Consider the following 19,807-nt stretch of genomic DNA (forward strand, 5'->3'; position numbering starts at 1 on the left):
GAGCTTGGGGCGAGGACAAACGCACTCGGGATCGGAGTGGAGGGAAGAGAGGAAACAGCGTTACGCTCTATCGCGCACATGCTGAGAAAGACTTGCTGTGAAATGAAATGTTTTAGTTTGGTTCAACGAAAACACTTCAAAAAGTCACCCTGAAAACTCGAGTCCTGTTAGTGCAACGGCTTAGTTTGTTGTTCAGCTACACATTTTACCGGGTGTTTGACGAATTGAAGGGTTTACTCACCCAAAACTTGAATTGTTCAACGATCAAAATATATCCCCCGAAATGACGTACGCGTCATGCGAATTTTGTCAGGCCAGAACAAACACATTTAGTACAACCATAGGAAATGTTTAATTTTCCCGAGGACTTCACAATGCTCATGTCAAAGAAAAAAAAATTGACGCTGGACAGTCGAAAAATTACAAATGAAGTATTTGTATTTCAAAGTGTGTTTCAGCGTATATTTTGCTGTTGCCTCGTCAGCCTCGCCGAAGTCGACAACTCAAAAAACGAAACTTCACTCGTTACAAGAATTCAGCACTTCTGGTCCAGTTAAATTCGATTCATTTGCTTTGACCAGGCCCCTCTGGATATCAGCCTCGTCGCTGAATGGACCACCCTGGCTAAATATAGTTTACCTTTACCTTTATTGAGCATGAAACTTTCGCTACTTCCGAAGGGATGTCACAGTGTGTATGCCTGCGTTTGTGTGTGAGAGAGTTGGGTGTAGGGGCGGAGGTGTTGAAAGGAGGGTGGGAGGGGCGATCGGTATTTTCGGCGCTTGACAGTATGCCCCTGACTAAGAGCTTTGACTGAAAAACTGTTCATGTCAAACCTGCCCTTCTACTCAATTGATGCCAAGAGACACATTCACATGACGAGTACCAAGAGCGCTGAAAATCAGTTCTTAGTCGTAGGTTTATCAATTAACCCCGGAATAACAACCCAAAAGAGAAATTCGTGAGGTATAAATAAATCATATTTAATGAAATTATTGGTTGGCTCGATGACCACAATGAACAGAACATTTTGTTTTCGTTGCCTCGAGACAAATCTTAAAAATATTACTGACAAAACTAGAAAAATTCTTGCGACGTGTCAAAACAAGTTAATTTTTGGTGCACACTCCTCACAATATCTCCGAAAACAAAAATAAGTGGGACTACGAAAACATACAAAGCTGAAAGAAAGAGTTAAAGAAGCTACATCACGGCTGGCGAATCTTAAAATTAAACAAGTTCATCCATTCGTAATCTGCGGAGATCCTATGCAAATCTCAACTCTTGGATTTAATTTCAATTTCCCTCTTGATAAAAATGTATTGTCGTGTCTATATCGAAGCCGTGACATAACTGCTTAAAAAGACGAAGTGACCACTGAAAAATCCAGATTGACACGTTTCATGTGTTACGAAAAAATAAACTCAAAAATATATGATCTGTTTTGACCTTCTTGAAATCAACAAAATTAATGAATGCATTCAATATAGATATATCATTGTTTTTGCTCCTATTACAGTTATACCAACTATTGATTACCGAGTGCAATATATAAATTACCAACAATTGTTTCGTACATAACACCAGTGAAAAAATCAGTCGCCTATTTTAACTGTAGCATTGAAAAACGTAACCAAAGAACATCACGATAGCGAGAAAGAAACTCTTCGATTAAGTGACCTTGTTCAAAACTTGTTTTCAAGTGATAAACGAAGACTAACATTTTGACCTTGGCACTTATTTCGCGTGTGAGGTCTAAGATTCGGTTCTGATTGGCTGACAAGACAACACCTCCAATAAGATTGGTTAAAGCAAGCAGCACGGAATATCGTGAACCAATCAGCAAACACTACAGACATGAAAGCCATTAGAAAGCAACACTATATAAAGATTAAGCTAACGTTAAAGATAAGTCTGTTCTTAAGTCTTTTTATTCAATGCTTCACGTTCTTTCGTACTAAGTGTCCTCTTCCGTATCGCAATCAAGTTCAGAGGGACGTCACTTTAACTCCTCTTTTGCTGGGGTCAGAGTCCTTTTTCTGTTCGCGCCCGGACGTGGTTTTGAACACTCGACGAGAGCTGGGGCTGGATATTGGTGAATCCGTTGAGTCTCGCCTACTTTTCACCATCTGTTTCTTAACAGCGTTCTTATCTGAACCCTTAACAGTAATACTGCGACTGCAATTCCCACAAGCACCACTGGACTTTGTACCTTTGAAATCCGGACGGCGAATCCAGATATTTTGCGATTGTTCACAGCTGCACGTTGACGAGGCCACGCTTTCGGTATCTGCTGAACGAGGCGAATGGACCTTTGGTTTTCCTTTTTGAATCCACGCATTGCTTGCCTCGGGATGACCGGACGCATTCCGAGGATGCCCGAACAGGTGTCGTTCTTCCTCGGAATCTATCTCAAACTCTGAGCCGCTGTCCGAGTCACGGTACGATTTGAACTTTTGTGTAGTGTGTCTGTGGGTAGGTCGTGCGGTGTTGGAGCTGGGTCGAGACGTGGAGGTACCCGGCTGATCTGCTGCTGACTGGCTCGTCATTCTCGGCGAATTCGCCTCTTGTGGACCAAACTCCGCCATTTCGTATGTCTCCCCAAAGGAAGTGTTTGTCCACTGGTTTAGTCTGCGAGCTGTTGATGGAGACACCAGGGAGGTGCTATCTCCCTGCTGAGGTTGTCCGCTGCTTCCTTCCATGTTCCTATGCGCCATCACACCTCTGATCCTTGATACCACCGAGGCCTCAGCTGTACTCTTGTCTTTTGAGCTGTCACCTCTCTTGGGCTTGTGTGACACATGTAACGGGTACGAGTCACACAACAATGGAATTACTGCACAGCCATCGCTAGAGGAACGAGAATGTTGGCGTTTTTCCATTGTTTGTCTGCAGTAGCGAGGGTCGCCATCAAGCCTTTCATAATTTTGCTTAGAGGAAGCATCTCTCCGAGGCTGGCGACGATGCTTGGACAGCGAATCGTTGCTCTGAGTCCACTTCAAATGCGTGTTGTGTCTACTGTCGAGGGACGCACCACTATCTACACTGTTTGAATCAGTGCCACGCGCCTTAGCTCTCCTCTGCCTGCCCGCGAGGGCCCTGGGACCTACATCCGATCTGCTACGCAAGAGCGAAGGACTAGGTTCCACGTCCTGGACGGCACCATGGTTGGAGCTGGAGCTTGAGTGGGCAAGAGAGGCTGATGATCCATTCTTCTTTCTTCCCGGCTGCTGCGGATGTGCAACGGCCGCGTCGATGTCTTGTCTGGTGACTGGAATAACGGCAGCTTGGCCTCCTGGGTAGAATGGCTGTGAACCATATTCCTCGGTCTGCTTAGTGACCTGGTCGTGAGGGTACAGGGGCTGGGGAACCTGGCCGGGTTGCATGTTACTCGCCACACTTCCATGCTGAGAGTAAGCGGCAGCTTCGTAATCTTGTTTAGCAGCCGGTCGTACGGCCATGGGGTGCTGGGTAACCTGGCCATGAGGCAATGGAGACTGAGATCTTGGAGAATGATTCCTGACTCTTGCAACGTCACTTTTAATTCTGGCCTGAGCGTCCGCTGACCGCATGGTTGAAGGCATGCTCCGATAGTGTCTGGCAGCTCTGGAGGACACCGATTCGTTGTCCGTGGAACTTCCCGGTTTTACAGCCATCAGGTTGCGTAATGCCGCGGCTGAAGCAGTGGAGATCGCTTTGTGCTTGGAGTTGACAAGAGACTTAAGCAGCGAAACAGCTCCGAGTTCCCAGAGTAACTCTTGATCCTCGACACACCGAGCGGACAAGTTCCACAATGCGCCACATACATTACTAACCACTCTCAAGCTTGGCGAGCGCAGATGGGAGAGCACAATTTGAAAGCAACCACTATCACGCAGAGTCTTACGGTAATCTGGTCGCACGGCGATGTGAGAGGAAAGATTTCTCAGGATGCCACCACTGCTCTCTACCACGGAGATGTTCCCTGAGGGACTGGAGTAGTTAAGACACTTGACAAGGAACTTCAAGGCACCTGGTGATGCGCAGATCTCTGCTTTGTTATCAGAGCAGTGAGCTGAAAGGTTCCACAAGGCACTAAGGGTCGTTCTCAACGCGGGTTCTCCATGCACTCCTTGGGCCGCGGACAGCAACGCTTTTATTGCTCCTGCATCGCGTAATGTCTTGCGACAAAGTTCGTCGGCTCTCCAGGAAAGGTTCCTGAGCACACTAGCAGAGACTTGGATGATCTCTTCTTCTTCCACAGTGTACAGCTGAGCAATAATGGCGTCAACAGCGCCAGGAATACTACATAACAGGCTCTTATTTTTGGTGTTGCCGAAGGTCAGGTTGGTAATTGTCATACCCGCATACTTGCGCAGACTGATGCTATAGAAGTCTTTGCATTGTTCGTTCACTTGGTGATCGATTTGGACGAGTTCCGCGATAGCTTGAAGTCCACCAAGTTCGCAAATGGCCGTACGATGATCTTCTTCAAACGACAGTTTCATAAGCGCGGCAATAGCCGGAGCCGGCCCATAATCCATCAGCGGTGGATACCAACGCTCCGCGCAAGGATGCACTGGGAAACCTTTAAACTGCACAACGTCACAGTGCGCACGCGCAATTTCCAAGAGCCTCAAAACTCGTACTTCCCGTCGACCACGCCTATCTTCCACGTTTGAGTAAACGATGTTGTGCAACGCGAGGCCTGCTCGCGCGCGGGCTTCGCGACGTGCATTCTTGTCCGCAAAGTCTTTACCGTGAAGCAGATCAATAAGTAGCGGGAGACAGCCCGATTGCCGCATGGCTGCGCAGCTGTCCTTGCTGTTAGACATGGCTAACAAAGTCCTGGACATATCATCTTTGTCATGAGTTCCTAACATGGATAACAGCGACTGCACCATGTCAATTCGCGTGTCGAGGTCGTGATGAGTCGCCGCGGTGCTGGCGAAGCTGACCACGCTGGACGTTTCCAAACCATCTAATGCGTCGTGCGGTGAATAACAGATGGCTTCCAGACTTGACTGGCTGACACTCCTCATGAGGCCTCTATTGCTAGTGCCCGGCTCGCTTCCATGACGGTTTCTCACGTCTTGGCCACTTCTCATATCCTGGGGAGCAGCGCACATGATTGGTCTTTCTCTGTTGCTAGGCAACGACTGACTGACATGTCTAGCGTCCTCATTCGGGGTGAGAGATGTCGGCTTGTAAGGTTCTGCAGCAACAGAAGCTATGGTTGAAGTCTGGGTCTGAGTTGCTGTTGGCTTGATGATTTGTAGCGAGGTTACAGGCGGTTTGTCTATAGGGGGGTTTACATTGACGATGTCTTTTGTGATTAGTGGATCCCCCTGCGCCAGTGCATTACCAGGTAAACCATCAGCTGCCAGGCCTGTTGATAAAATTCCAGACACTTACATTGAGAGCGAATAAAACGTTAACAAACCCAACCTCGTTCCCAGGGTCCTCTCTCTTCCTCCCTCGAGAAAGTACCCTGGTTGCGGCTGGTCACGTATGCCAACCAAAGCCGCACAGAGGGTGGGTCCTCAACTTAAATTTAGTCAGCACTGTCTAGAGAGGTGAACGTTGCGCTGCTATACAGACGTTATTCAATTGAAAGTGAAGCAAGTTGTTTGTCAGAGATCCTACCTGACCAATGCTTCGTCGCTATGATCTGAACTTCTATGAGTATAAGATACTAATTGAGAGGGAACTTTGCTTATTTTTCAGTGCTTTTTTAAAAACCGTCAGCAACCTGCTTCGGATTAGTTTAATCAGTTTTTCACAGCAAAAGAATTAAGTAACCGTCAAATTATCGACGGGATGCATTCAGCTAAATGAGAAGCTAGTTTCTTGGCCGAAAATTGGACTTACCGCAAAAACAGTTTTAAAACGAAAGCCGTTGGATTTTGCAAACGCGCGACCTATGTCGCTGTTGTCAAGTTCTTCATAGAATTTCTCACAGCAAGAGAACCGAATGACCGTCGAACTGTCGATTGGATGAATTCAATCAAATTCAAAGCTAGTCTCTTGGCCCAACACTGGACGTATCAAACTCTACTCGAAGGCATCAATGTCTCCGTTGTGATTTTGCCGATCGAAAAATATAAGCTGCTTAATCAAGTTATTAGTATTCAGCACTCAGTCGTTGTTGATGTCAAGTTTTTCGTAATTTGTTTTCGCCGCAAGAGAATGGAACGACCGTCAAACTGTCGATGGGAGTAATTCAACGAAATTCAAAACTACCTTTGTAGGCGAACAAACGACGTATTTAATTCTAAACGAATGAGTAAATACCTACGCTGTGATTTTGATCTGTGGTCGTCATTTCCAAGTTCTTTGTCAATTATTTTCACCACCACAAATTCCAAAGACCATCCAACTATCGATGGGAAAATTCAGCCAAATGCAGGGCTAACCTTTAAGCCGAACTTTGATGCATTGAACTCCAATATCGAATGTGTCAATGCCTTCGCTGTGAGTTCGGCCGAGGTTACAAATTCCACTCCCTACTGGGCTCAGCAGGTGAGCTCAGTGGAGACAAACTTTAACTGTCCTGCCCCTCCCTCCAATCATTTTTCTGGAATCTGCAAAAATCTAGCAGACACGTGACCAGCCGCAACCAGGGTACTTTCTCTAGGGAGAAAGAGAGAGGACCCTGGGAACGAGGTTGTGACAAACCATGCACAACATGATCACAGAATAATACTAACTTTATTTAACAGGGTTATTCCTACGTTCATGGCGCTTTACAACTATGCAATCAGTAATAAAATCTATACACAAAAGGAACAAGGTACTTCTTGTTTCACGACCGCAGAAAATTCGAAAAGCTGAAGTTCCTAGCGGTAGCACTTGGTCGGAGCAAAAGAAATTCTGATTAGCTTTGATAAAAACAACAACAAAAGCACATGACCTCGAATGTTTTTTCTCACCTTGTGTCTGTTGTGCAAGTTGGTCCTGCTCGCTACAGAATCCGCTGTCTCTTCCAGGTACTGGTGGTCTAACAACAGCAATACCTTTGTCTGCGGCTTTTTCATCGTGAAGTGCCTGTACTTTACCCCCAGCCTCGGCAACCCCTGTGTTCCTGACCTCCTCTTGAATGGCCCGCTGCTCTTCAAAGGTCATTCTGTACGATCGATTTGATGAATGGTCTGAACCGGGTCGACCCTTTAGAACAAACAATAATTTATTAGCATCTCTCTTGGAAATTAGTCCAGGAAGTTTAGTTGGCTTTCGGTCTATGCAAATCACCATATGGCGAATAGTTTTCTGCACGAAACGACTTGCTTCCAACAGCAGTAGAGTACTCCTACATCTACATAAGGAAGGGGGTAGGTGGGGGTCCTGCAAAGCGATATATGCCTCACCGCAAGACTAACCACTCCTTAGTTAGGCATGAATGGGCAGACATTCGGGAAGAATTTTTTTCTGCACGCTGCACGCTAAAAAGTGGAACTTGGGGCAGCCTGGTAACTTATGATGAAATAGCATCTCACCAAGGGGCTGTCGCTCTATTCCTATCAGTTGAAGGAAAACCAACTAATTTCCCAATTCATTCTGGAATCATTCCAAAAAAAAAAAAAAAACAATCAGCACTAAAAATGCACTCTTTGATCCAAGTAAAATTATCTTAATATCCATGGCAACTATACACTTTATCATTTAATGCAGTACGCAGATGCAGAAAGTGATATTTTCACCCTAACTAAAACATGTACAACTGCTTATGGCCTTAATTCTTTTAGTCAACAGGCGGAAAAATCCTGGAAGGCACTGCCAAATCAATATTGCACTGTTAGATTTCAACACCTTCCGCAAATTAATTTTGTCCTGTAATATTGCATAAATTTGTCTGCTTTGTTCTGATTTTTCTTTCATTTTTTTAAATTTGTGACATTAGGTAGCTCAAGAAATTAGCAGCGACACTACCCAAAATTTGAGGGTAAATAAAGTTAATGATGATGATGGGGAAGATGACGACGATGCTTACCCCACAAGACTGCCGTTCGTCTTCCATCCAGGGTGGGGTCAGATAGATGTTTTCTTCTGATGGGCGGCGTGAGTTCTCCATTGATCTTGTTTTACGATATTGTGCAGCAAAGTCCTGTGTACAACAGTATCGTTAATTGAAGGCTTTCGTGCAAAAAGGGCGTATGTAGCATTTTGGGTCGATTTTTATTTTTTGCAGGATCGAGCTAATTTTCGGCAGACTGACTTGTTTTGACATGAAAAGCATCGTTGCGTAATTGTTTTTGTTGATTTGCACTTCGTTTTCGAGAAATAACGTATGCAGAAAAACTCAGTTTTCCGAGCGGCATCTTTTGGAGCGAATCCTTCGAAGGTGGATTTTGACGCAGCGCGAACTTAAACGGTTACGTTTAGCAGCTTCGACAGCAAGATTTTTTTAAAATAGATATTTTGATTTTTGAAAGACGTAGAGAAATAGACCGGAAAAAAAATCGACCAACCTCGTATCGAATTAGTGTCACAACAAAACAAACTCGGATGCGGCCCGTTCAGCGCCTTATCCGCTTGTGCTAACGAAGCAACAGTAAGAGAATTGCGTAATTATATAAATAATAAAACTAGCGGCAAATACCACGCTTCGGTGACTTCACCGTTTAGCAAGACAAAGGTTTCTTTTGTTTTTGGCTCAACTAAAGATCTCCAAAAGATACCCTTGGAAAACTGAGTTTTTTGCATACGTTATTTCTCGAAAACGAAGCGCAAATCCACAAAAACAATTACGCAACGATGCTTTTCATGTCAAAACAAGTCAGTATGCCGAAAATTAGCTCGATCCTGCAAAAAATAAAAATCGACCCAAAATGCTACATAAGCCCTTTTTGCACGAAGGCCTTCAATTAATATCTCCACAGGCTGCCATTCAAAATGTTAAATCTGTTTTCCAGTGAGTTATTCAATAATCATAATTCTAGATCCCATGTTCTTTGCTAAAATGCTCATTCACGAATTATCAAATAGAATTTTTTCAAAATTTTGGACAAACTACATCTAAGGATCTTTCATAGCGAAAAATTATAATGTAAGAACTGCTTGTCCTTGATCTACGACAGAACCCTGTCAGTGTATCAAAAAAATACTGTTTGATGTTCCTTTATAGTTTACAGTTTATAGCATCAACATGTTTGTACTCACTCTTGTGGAGTCTATCTCATCTTCCTCATGCCAGGGCGGTGGCTGCCCCTGTCTCATCCTTTCCTCCATCACCATATTATTGATACTAAAGTTCTTTACCACTGGTTCATCTGTTACAAAAGGCTGTAAGAAATACAGATGATTTAAGCTTCATTGAATAAGAATTCGAGTAACTGTCAAAAACTTGTAGACAACAAACACAGTGACCATCAACACTAGCCGATGCCACCTTTCATATCCAAAAAATCTTGACTGCTGTCAAATAATCAGAAGTGTGTAACTGCAGATGCATACATACATGTGCAGATGAAAAACTCCAAGCAGTCAACCAGTCAACTTAAAATATTGTCAATACCTATGCAGTTGAGACCACCACATGAAGAGGGGAGGGGGGGGGGGGAGTGCAGATGGTAAAACCAAGGCTTTGTGAGGAGTGACATTAATATCTTATCTGCTAGAACAGGACTATTTAGTCTTACAGTTTTTTCAATTTAAAATCAAGGGGGATTGCATAACAAAATCGACATGGTAAGCTGTTTTTTTTAAAGGACCATTTGCCACCCCTTAATGACAACATTATAATTCTGGTGTGAAAGTATAATGGCTTTGGTCTTTGTTTAATACTCTTGAAGCAGGTAACAAGTAATGTAATCACCAACAGAAGCAAAAAGAAAACAGTAAAATAACTGAGAAGTCAAACAGTGAACCTACCCTTACAGGCCCATCATCCTCTTCATTCCAGGGGGGAGACAGGCATATGTGCTCATCTGATGGAAGCCTGCTCAATTGCTGACTGGCCAAGCCTGATGGGGGTTCTTGTTTTCCAGACACACGACTGAAGTCCTGGTAGTTAGGATAAGCAAGACATAAGCTTTGACATAAAAAAAAAACTGTTTTCAGCTACCTAAAGTTCCACTGAAGCCAATGTGAGCGACAATCATACAAGGTTACAGGGTGTAAATATGTCAGGAATTAAGTCCTGCAGAAAATATCCAGGCAGACAGACAGTACGGTGAGGATTTTGGTTGTTCCCCTTTGAACCCTAAAACCTTCCTATAACAATTCTGTAAGGAAGGTGAAAAGTGACTAAAACTCATCCAAGTTTTACATGTAACAGAATAGTGAAATCCCATTCTTTTAACTGCCTTACTCTTTGGGAATGGAAACTGGTTCAAAAACTTAGACACATGTAGTTTAAAAATATTGAGGATAATTTTCCCCATCAAACTTTTTGTCAAGAGAGCGAAAAGAAGCTTAAAACAGTTGTGAGGGTAAAAAAATCAAGGTTTCCACTGCAGCTTTTGCATCATGCAAGCAATGCACTGCTCGTTTTTCTTTGCAATCAAAATGGATTAAATTGGAAGATATATTCCTATGAATGGTAACTGAGGGTACAACTATACATAAAAGAAAAAGGCTCACCCTGACTGAATCCACCTCGTCATCATGCCAGAGAGGTGGTCTTCTTATGTGCTCTTCAGCAGCTCGCTGATATATCACCTCATCTGTTCTCTCCATATACTTTTCTTCCTTCTGTCGATCATTTCCTGTAAAATCCTTGAAACAAAAAAATGGAGAGTCGATTAGTCTTTCAGTAAATATCAATAGTAGTTTGTTAATTAATCTGTTTGTCAAAATAATACAACAAATGGCTTAAGATTTAAACGGAACACTAATCATCAGTGTTCATTAGCTTTGAACAAGAAGATCTTTTAGATCTCACAACCGCGCTTTTAAAAGTTAACTGTTGTGGTAGCACTACAGTTGCAATGCAATGCACATTCCAAAGCAGTCCTTGATGATTCATTGATTACTGCAGACACCACATCACTTGATCAACACAACCTGTATTATTACACCATCAGTCGTAGCCCTTATGAAATCTCCGATGATGTAATTACTTCCGGCACATGTCATAATAAAAGTTATAATAAAGTTTTGAACCTATTTCCAGCAAATTTGATACACCGGAAGCTGAGAAAATTACCCTATTTCTGGCCATTTTTCAGCTCTTTTCGTCATATCCCCCCTCGGGAGGGTTTTGTAAAGTTAGCGAATTAGTATGCAAGTCACCGTAATGGTAACTGCCATCGGCGAAATGTTTATTTGCTCAAAAATTGTGGCCAAATCTTTTGGAGATGGAAGTCAGGACATTTGTAAGGATACAGAAAGTAATTTGGGACCAGTTGCTGGCTTGTAAGGCTGAAATTATCCAGAAGTAAGCTTCTTTTAACTTGAACTTAACAAAGGCGGTGAGCAAATTGAATAAATTATTGGCTCTTCTCACTGTCTCGTTCTGTTTTTTGTTTCGTTCCCTTTTGGAGCCCGCCGAGGTCATTTTTTCGTCTAAATAACCTGAGAAAAGTTTGAAAAAGATGTTCCTCTTCAATTTTCAGTTCTCAGGCAATAATCCTGGATTTTTTTTACTGAAAGGTCGGTTCATGTTATGTTCGTGTGTTTCGGTGGCTATGGGCGACCGTTGCTTCCTTTGTTGACTCAAGCAATGAAGCAAGGTGACAAAAAAAAAATCTAACTATATTTAGTTCTGGTTTTGTTTGATTTCGTTGAAATTTTAATATGATGAAGCTGGATTGTTAAGGAACAGATTTTACTACTGCCGATATGAGGTACCTATTAATGCTAAAGTGATATATCGCTCCAAAGTCAGGGTTTTGAAGAGATTTTTTTGCAAAGCGTGAGTTTGACGTGACTTTGTAATCTGAGATTTTTGTTGACCCTGAAGAAACAAGGTTTGGCGAGTAAACATAACAGATTGCATAATTCAAAGTTGGCCGAGTGGAGACCTGCGTCTGGTCTCCAACAAAAAAAAAAAATAAACCACGGATAGAACATGAACCGCACTCGGCCCATGGCCGCACGGTTAATTAGCCAACATCTATGACACCATTCTAGCCCCCTCGAGACCATAGTGGACATCATATAAACCTTCTTAACATTCACATTTTTATTGTGGCTGATGATGTTCAGTGGAACTGAATGATACACTGTATATTCTACTTTTAATAACATTGTTTTAATTGTGCACTGAGTACAGTTTTACATTTTAAGCATGATTCGAGAGCAGGAACACAATATTTTGATTGTAATCATCATTAGTTACCTTAACAGAATCAACATCATCTTCCTCCCACACATGCACATCAGGAGTTTCTTTTTGTTCTTGGCTGACAACTGGTTGATGTTTGGCTGACTGAACTGGTTTCTTTCCTCGTTCACTGACTCCAAAGTCCTGAAAATTAAAAAAGGGAGATATGAACCAGGGTGAAAAGAAAATCATTTTTACAACCTGACCTTCACACCGCAAGTTGTGACTAGTATGTAGCTGGACTGTCATTTTCACTAGTACCTCATCCCATCCCCAGCCCCCCCACCCAAAAACACCCTTCCCATGACAGTCAAACTCACAAAACAGTAAACACCTAAAATATGTCTGGAATGTTTATGGTGTTATAACCAATCACGAGTGACAGGAGCAATCAGTTAAAATCTAAAATTAAAATAATAATTTGATCTGATCTGATTCGGTCTCTTACAGTACTTCCTTAAAAATTATATAATTAACTATTTATAAAAATAAGTTCTTGCATACATTGTAAACAACTGTTAGGAATAATAAACTTATGACAACCAATAAAGATGAGAAATCTGATTTATAAAGCATTTCCAGTCACTTTATTACCAATCTGCTTACCTTGACAGAATCACTTTCCTCTTTGTATGCAGACGTCACCATTATGTTAATATTCTCCTTGTTCAAAGGATGTCTGTACAGCTTTGGTGACATATTTGGCTTCTCTAACATTACCTTGGTACTGGTTCCAGGCATTTGTTCATTGTTGATTGGGCTGTCAGTATTTCTCTTCAGAACAGGGCTTTGTGTCTGTGGTATATTTGGGATGGGACCATTCTGATTCAATGGCAGTTTTCTTCCTGGATTTACAACAGGTGCTGAGGTGGGAATGGATCTTTGGGCCATTTCTTGTCGAGGTACCTGGTTGCTTAATTTCTTCTGTAAGAAAAGTTTATAAAGATTGTTAGTAATTTGATAATTTAACCAGTGAGTACATTTAATGGCAAACACGTCACCAACATATACACATACATGGATCCATCGTCATTAAACAGTTAACTCATTTTATTTGTAGCCCAGAACTAAAATTCAACTACACTGTATTTTAAGTTTAAAGTTCATGAGCACATCTTGACAAACCATCAGTTATAAGCAGTTTTATATACTCAAGCCATACAAAGTAGCTGCAAGTGTATTCACAAGTAGGAATATAGTGGAGCAACCGACAGTAAATTGAAATTGAAATTTGGCCGTTTTTCAGATGTGTTGCATACATGTATATGTACATATCACTTATTTATCACTTTATCAGCCTATGATCATCTCTAAACATCTTCAGGAACAGCTGTGCACTTAATGAAGCAACCCTTTCTGAACAAAGTTGAATGTTTTTTTATGGTTGGAAAGCCATCTTTTCTACATGTTATTTTAAACCATTGTCCAGCAGTCTGGGAAGGGGAATGTAGGAACCCTATTTTAAGGCAGTCAAATAATGTCCTTTCAATTCAGAGAATGTTCATCTACAACATAGAAATGAACTTTACAGTCTCGCATGTGTAAATGTTTCAAGGTGAGTTTAATTTTTGCAAGTTTTCTTCCCAGCAATCCATCTCATTGTGGGTTTACTTTTCACTGAATGGATGCAGCTTCTGTTTGAGGTTACAAAGCTTGTGCACATTTTGTTGCAACACCCAGATATCTTATGAAGTGTTTGAACTCACCGCAGTCTGTTGTTGATTCACTAATGTCTCAACGTCACTTCCTCCTGATTCCTCCTCTTCTGACAGTTCCCACCTAGAAAAAAAATTCAAATGATCATTGACTAATTCATCTTATTACAACCAAACCAAATGAAGTTCATCAGTAAAAGATTGTGAAAACTGATTTATCCATTGATCAATGGAATTAAAATATGATTTAGTTACCTATACAATGATCTCCCTTAGGAAATTAAGCGGTTTCCAAATTGCAGGAAAATGCATCTCTGCAAGTCTAGAGGATTTCTAAATCCCCTCCACCCACCTTGCAAGGCTCTTTGGGCCTTATATTTTTTCTGCCTGGTTATCATAGCCTAATGCCCGCCTGCTGAAAAACTTACTGAAACCCCTGCAATAAGCAGAAACCTAAATTGTATTCTAATTAGATTAAGTCACTTACCTAGGGGTTTCTCTTACATCAAGTTGATCAATGTTCCTATCAAAAATGTCATCTAAAAAGAAAGTTAAAAACTTTCCATTAACAACAAAATAATGTAATGTCCCACCAAGCTAAGAGATGGAAATTTCCACTAGCTTCCCATCCATCTCTCATTAATTTTTCATACTCTCCCTTCAAATAAACAGCTTTTGCAGAAAGTGCCCAATCATAGGCAGTGGAGCAAGGGGGGCAGTATTGGCAGTATTGCCGAAAATACCACTAGCGCAGCATAAAGCTGGTTTGACATAATATTCCATTTTGTAGTCTTTCTACAAATCATTTCAAATCATCATGCTTGCGCTTGGCAAAATAATCTTTTGTAGGACTTTTGAACAGCATCGGAGACTACTGAGCGCACATTTTCTGCCCTACAAAGACTACAAACCTGCCTTAGAAGTACTTAGAAGAAGCAGGATCGTCTAAGCAACTGCCTCCTCCTGCAGTCATAAGTCTATTACGGACACATTGAGCACCGTAGACATTGCAAAGAACTTTGTTTGTGCAAATGAACAACGCAAATACATTTTGGAAAATGCGAGTAGAGGTTTGTGCTTGGATTAATGATGAGTTCCCCCGGGCCATCTTTCAAAATGCCTTGCCATCTCTGTGCCTAAATACACTATTGAACGTACTGCACTAATCTTTGACAACGACTAATAAGACCATAAGATTTGGATGATAAGCTCTTAAAACTGAAAAGACATGATTGTACACATAAGCTCCCCTTCAAACCTTCTCCAAAGAGAAAACTAACTCACACACTAGAAACTCCCCTCCTGAATAAACATCATGTAGGCTTATATGCTTACATTAGGATTCACTCTTAAAACAGAAAAATTCCTTAGCGATACCACTTCCACCAACATAAGTCAAGCTTTTAAAGTCAAAGGTCAAATTCAGAGTCATTCCATCAAGGATCAGAAGTGCTTAGAACTTTAAGTAAAGGTTTCATTCTAGGTGGCTTTTCACACCATGGATGGACTGGGCATAACTAATCTGAAGCTACTTGCCCCTGAAGGGATGCTAATCTATTTCAGGTTTTGATAGGTTGCTTTTAACTGCCCCATGTTTAACCTGAATCTTATGACGCAAAGTCATAAGAGTCATAACACTCTATGAACAAATTATAAGGCCAAATACTTTATGAGCAGGAAACAGACACTTGTCCCCTGGTATACATTTCTTTGTAAAAATTGGCAAATTTGGGCGTCCATATTTCCATGAGTTTGCAAACAGTTTCTTATTAAACTTTGCATGTTTCTACTAAATTCACTATTTTTTGTTTGAATGAAACAATATTTATTAAGCATGCCATCATAAAAGTGGTCCACTACTTTCTTTTAGAAAGGTTCCCCCTTGCTGTTCCCTTACTGTTCACATAAGAAGATCTACAGCAGAATCAACCTCGTACCCAGAGTCTTTGTAACCCACGACCAGCAGTTGAAAGTGAGTAAACCTGGAAATTTATGACTTTAAGTTGGAAAATGTTGGACTTCCAGTTTATTTGTGTATACCTAGCTGACAAAAACGTGGCTCAATTGAGTTGCTATAATTTTCCTTTTGCACATTACCACAGTCACTGGCCAAATTCATACTAGATATGAATTATCTGACACCGTATTTATATTAGGAGACAATCTAGCTATCTGAGACGATTTATCGGTCTCAGGCAGATAAATCATCTAGGGAATAAATTGGGCATTTAGACAAATATGTGGTCTACGAATCAGAAGAAGACCAATTTGGGTACATAATTCATCTCAACACTGGACTTCATACTTACACGATTTACCTGTCTCGGGCAACTAATTCATCCCAGACGGATAATTCGCCCCCAATATAAATTTGGCTATTGTTTTTTAAACCAATCAAAATCCACCCTGTGATGAAACTTGCTTGTTTTATCAAGGATGCACTGTAAGAAAGGGGAACTCAAGGAACAAGATTTAGACAGAATGTACCACACATGTGTTAACTCCAATACAATAAGTATGTGATCTTATGTCGTAAAATTCAGAGAGCAATAATAATTAAGCTCATGATTTACGATCACTTTTGAAGTCATTTGACTGACATAGCTTAATAGCCTCTGAATTGTACTCCACTCAGTCTAATGACTAAATATAAATTGATGGTTTTTTTTAGAAAATGAGACAAAACCCTTGATCTTGTATGAAAAAAATTAGAGAAAAAAATTATATAAGCTAACGATAAAGTTATTCTGAATAATAAATGGCACAAAAGGAATTCTAATGTTGATGCTTCAAAGAAATTTGTGAATGGTTATAAGGCTAAAATTACACCTCGCAAAGTTCGATACTTCAAACAACTGTACCTGTAACGTAAAATGTAAAGCCACCACAATGACAAAGAGCCGTTATAATTGCCTACAACAATTTATCGTTCTTGGAAAAGAAAATCGTTTCAAATACTTAAAGTATTTTCTGAGACAAGAAAATAGTTCAATGCTCGCCGTAAATGACAAACGTCTTCAAAATATTCCATTAGGATGTCATAACATTTGTGAGAGAGACCTTTTACGCTCTCCGCCAAAACAACTCAAAACAAGCATGCGAGAACCGCACACATAAACACAAGTTCCACGATAATGACATGCTCCTGAGACTGAAAATCCTATAGTCATGCTCAATAAAGAAAACTCATCAACACAGACTTGTTTTTATTTTAACACAAGAAGGGAATTTGAAACAAAGAAAACCATCTGCTAAACTCGTTGACAGCCAAACAGTTCGTGATTGCATCGCTTTGGTATTTTCGATGTTCGACGAAAACAATTCTACTTTGTCATGCAGCTTACACTCCCAAAAACAACAGTTCCCACAACTGCGACTGGTAATACATCCGTAAGCAAGAAAACAGCAATTAGTGCCTCAAATAAATGAGTTCACCGTCACTTCAAAGCTTACCTATTTCATCTATTTCCATAGCACGGACAGAACTCTTCGCTTCCAAATTGCTGCAGCTACGTCTGAATCCCCACAGTCGCTGATACACTCGATAATTGAAATGGTTTCCAAAGCACTTCCCAAGCGGTTTAACTATGGCGGCATTCTCAAAGAAGTTATATCAGAAAGAATATCCTACGATTATATTGTCGGCAAGCGCAAGAGGGTTGAAAATTGTCCAATAAACCTCCTACACTTCCCGAAAGAAAAGACCGACAATGAAATGAGGGTTTACATGAAACAGACCATTACCGACATACAAGTCAAAACACGCGCACTACGAAGGCGAAACATCCACAACCTTGTTCTTGATTCATTTGCGAGAAAGGCTTCTGTTAGTCATTCAAAATATTCCCGCAAAGAAACCCTCCAACAACAACAAAGTCGCCGACATCTTTTTATGATGAAGCGTCTAGGGACACTGTGGGTCATTTATGAGGGAACCCCACGGGCACCAAGATACGGGCACGTGTTCCGAGTGGCTAGAACTCAATCCTCTCCGGTTCTCTGGGGACGCTAGGCTCGCGGTGCTTTCCAAGTAATTATACATTCGTTCTTTCCAAAGGGCCCGTTTTTTGCAGAACTTTATTTGCGGTAGTTTCTTAAAAAAGCTAACATTTCGAGCGTAAGCTATTTGTTCATGGGACCAAAGCTGATGAAGAGCAGTAGCCAACAAAACGTCCGCTTTCTAAAATTTGCTACGGCGGTACGTTAATTTCTAGCTGTTCTATTCAGTGTGGGCCTTACATTTCTCACGTCTACCTTACCCTGTACGTCAATTATTTAGAACTGCCTTATGTGAAGTTTTTTCGTTTCTGTTTTTCTTGAGAATGTGTCCGGGACCGCGTAGCTGGCGGCATTTCGTGGGCGAGTCCGCGCGAGTCTATTAAGATCTATAAATGTGGTTACCTACTGTCACTTAGTATGGCACTTTTGTAAAGCTAGCGATACTAGAAAACTGGAGAGAATACAAGAAAGAGACATCAGAGCAGTTTTAAGGACAACAGCTCAAGCTATAATCAACTGATCGCGAGGGCCGGTCTGCCCACATTACTTAATAGACGACTTCAAGACCTCTCTATTTTGATGTATAAAGTTAAATATAAGTTATGCCCCTATTATCTCTGTGATTTTTTCAGCAATAACCCTAGTACGTATAACTTAAGACAATCTGACTTAACAATGCCAAGGTTTAACTCGGTGAAATATGGTAAGCACTCGATCAGATATCTAGGACCCAAATTGTGGTCAAAATTATCAAAGAGCATAAGAGAGGCCACATCTCTCAGCACTTTTAAGACGAACATCAGAAATCTCAACAATCTTGATGCATTATTAGATGATGGCTGCAGAGGCTGTCCGCTCTGCTCCTCCTAAAGAATTTTTTTTTTTTAAGTATGTATTATTGTATCATAAAATCCACTGTACATAGTCTCATAACATATTTTAATTTGGATTTAAATTTTACTGTTGTAAATAGCTATAGCTGTTACCGCCAAATATTTTATGGTTTTTAATTTCCTTTCTAGCCTTTAAAGTTTCTTTGTATTAATCATAGGACGTCCTTTTTTGTGGTTATTTTTGCGGATGTGTTTGCCCACGTACGGTTAACGAAACAAAGAAATCTATTATGCTTTGTATTAGGTAATATTTCTTCTAACGTGTTCAAAAACCAGTTCTAGTCAACGTGTCATCGTGTTAAGATCAAACTCTTAGGCTCAACTCAACGCATGTGAAATCCCTCACGTGGACACAGAATTTTCGAAACGAATGTGAGCGCAGAACTTAATGTTACTCACAGGACACGTGATTCACAAAACTGTCCTGTGAGTAACGTTAAGTTCTGCGCTCACAATAGCTATAGTATTTTCTTCTAATTTAACTCGTTTTTGTTATGTCCCCGTATTAGTAGGGGAGTTTTTCCCCAGCTAGGTAGTTGATGACATTCTTAATAAAGTTTCTATCTATCTATCTATCTATCTATCTATCTATCTATCTATCTATCTATCTGTCTATCTGTCTATCTGTCTGTCTGTCTGTCTGTCTGTCTGTCTGTCTATCTATCTATCTATCTTCTGGAGAACGAGGCGGAGGTCAGATTGGGAGTAATTAATCTGCGATCTTTCGCGGCTTCGCAAAAAAACCTCCCCAGGCCTCACGGCTCGCGTCCAACACTGCACCGAAACGAACTCAGGCGAGAACTCCACCCGGTTACGTTTCAAATTCAACTATTAGCATTACATAGGGTTTTGGGGGATCCATGTCATCCCAAACATCTCCATTTTTTTTCAGTTTTTTGCCGGTTTTTCAACTTAGGAAAAAAGGTGGAGTGGAGGGATTTATCACTTTGTATTCGTTCCTCATAGGGGTTGCCATTAAGCGGCACTACCTGTGCGATCTCATTCTCTCACCTTCA

General features: G+C 41.1%; 1 protein-coding gene across 1 annotated transcript; it reads right to left on the reverse strand.

The window, feature by feature from the left end:
* Nucleotides 1–34: 34 nt before the first annotated feature.
* LOC145479560 (uncharacterized) lies at nucleotides 35–18,160 on the reverse strand. Its single transcript, XM_081457956.1, has 11 exons — nucleotides 17,353–18,160; nucleotides 14,387–14,438; nucleotides 13,951–14,023; nucleotides 12,851–13,168; nucleotides 12,260–12,388; nucleotides 10,561–10,695; nucleotides 9,850–9,981; nucleotides 9,139–9,261; nucleotides 7,970–8,083; nucleotides 6,912–7,146; nucleotides 35–5,368 (listed from the first exon to the last, which is right to left on the reverse strand). Exons 1-11 carry the CDS (start codon nucleotides 17,369–17,371, stop codon nucleotides 1,989–1,991), a joined length of 4,710 nt encoding a protein of 1,569 aa, XP_081314082.1. The 5' UTR covers nucleotides 17,372–18,160; the 3' UTR covers nucleotides 35–1,988.
* Nucleotides 18,161–19,807: the final 1,647 nt, after the last annotated feature.

Source organism: Orbicella franksi, chromosome 2 (assembly GCF_964199315.1).
Source record: "Orbicella franksi chromosome 2, jaOrbFran1.1, whole genome shotgun sequence".
NCBI lineage: Eukaryota > Metazoa > Cnidaria > Anthozoa > Scleractinia > Merulinidae > Orbicella > Orbicella franksi.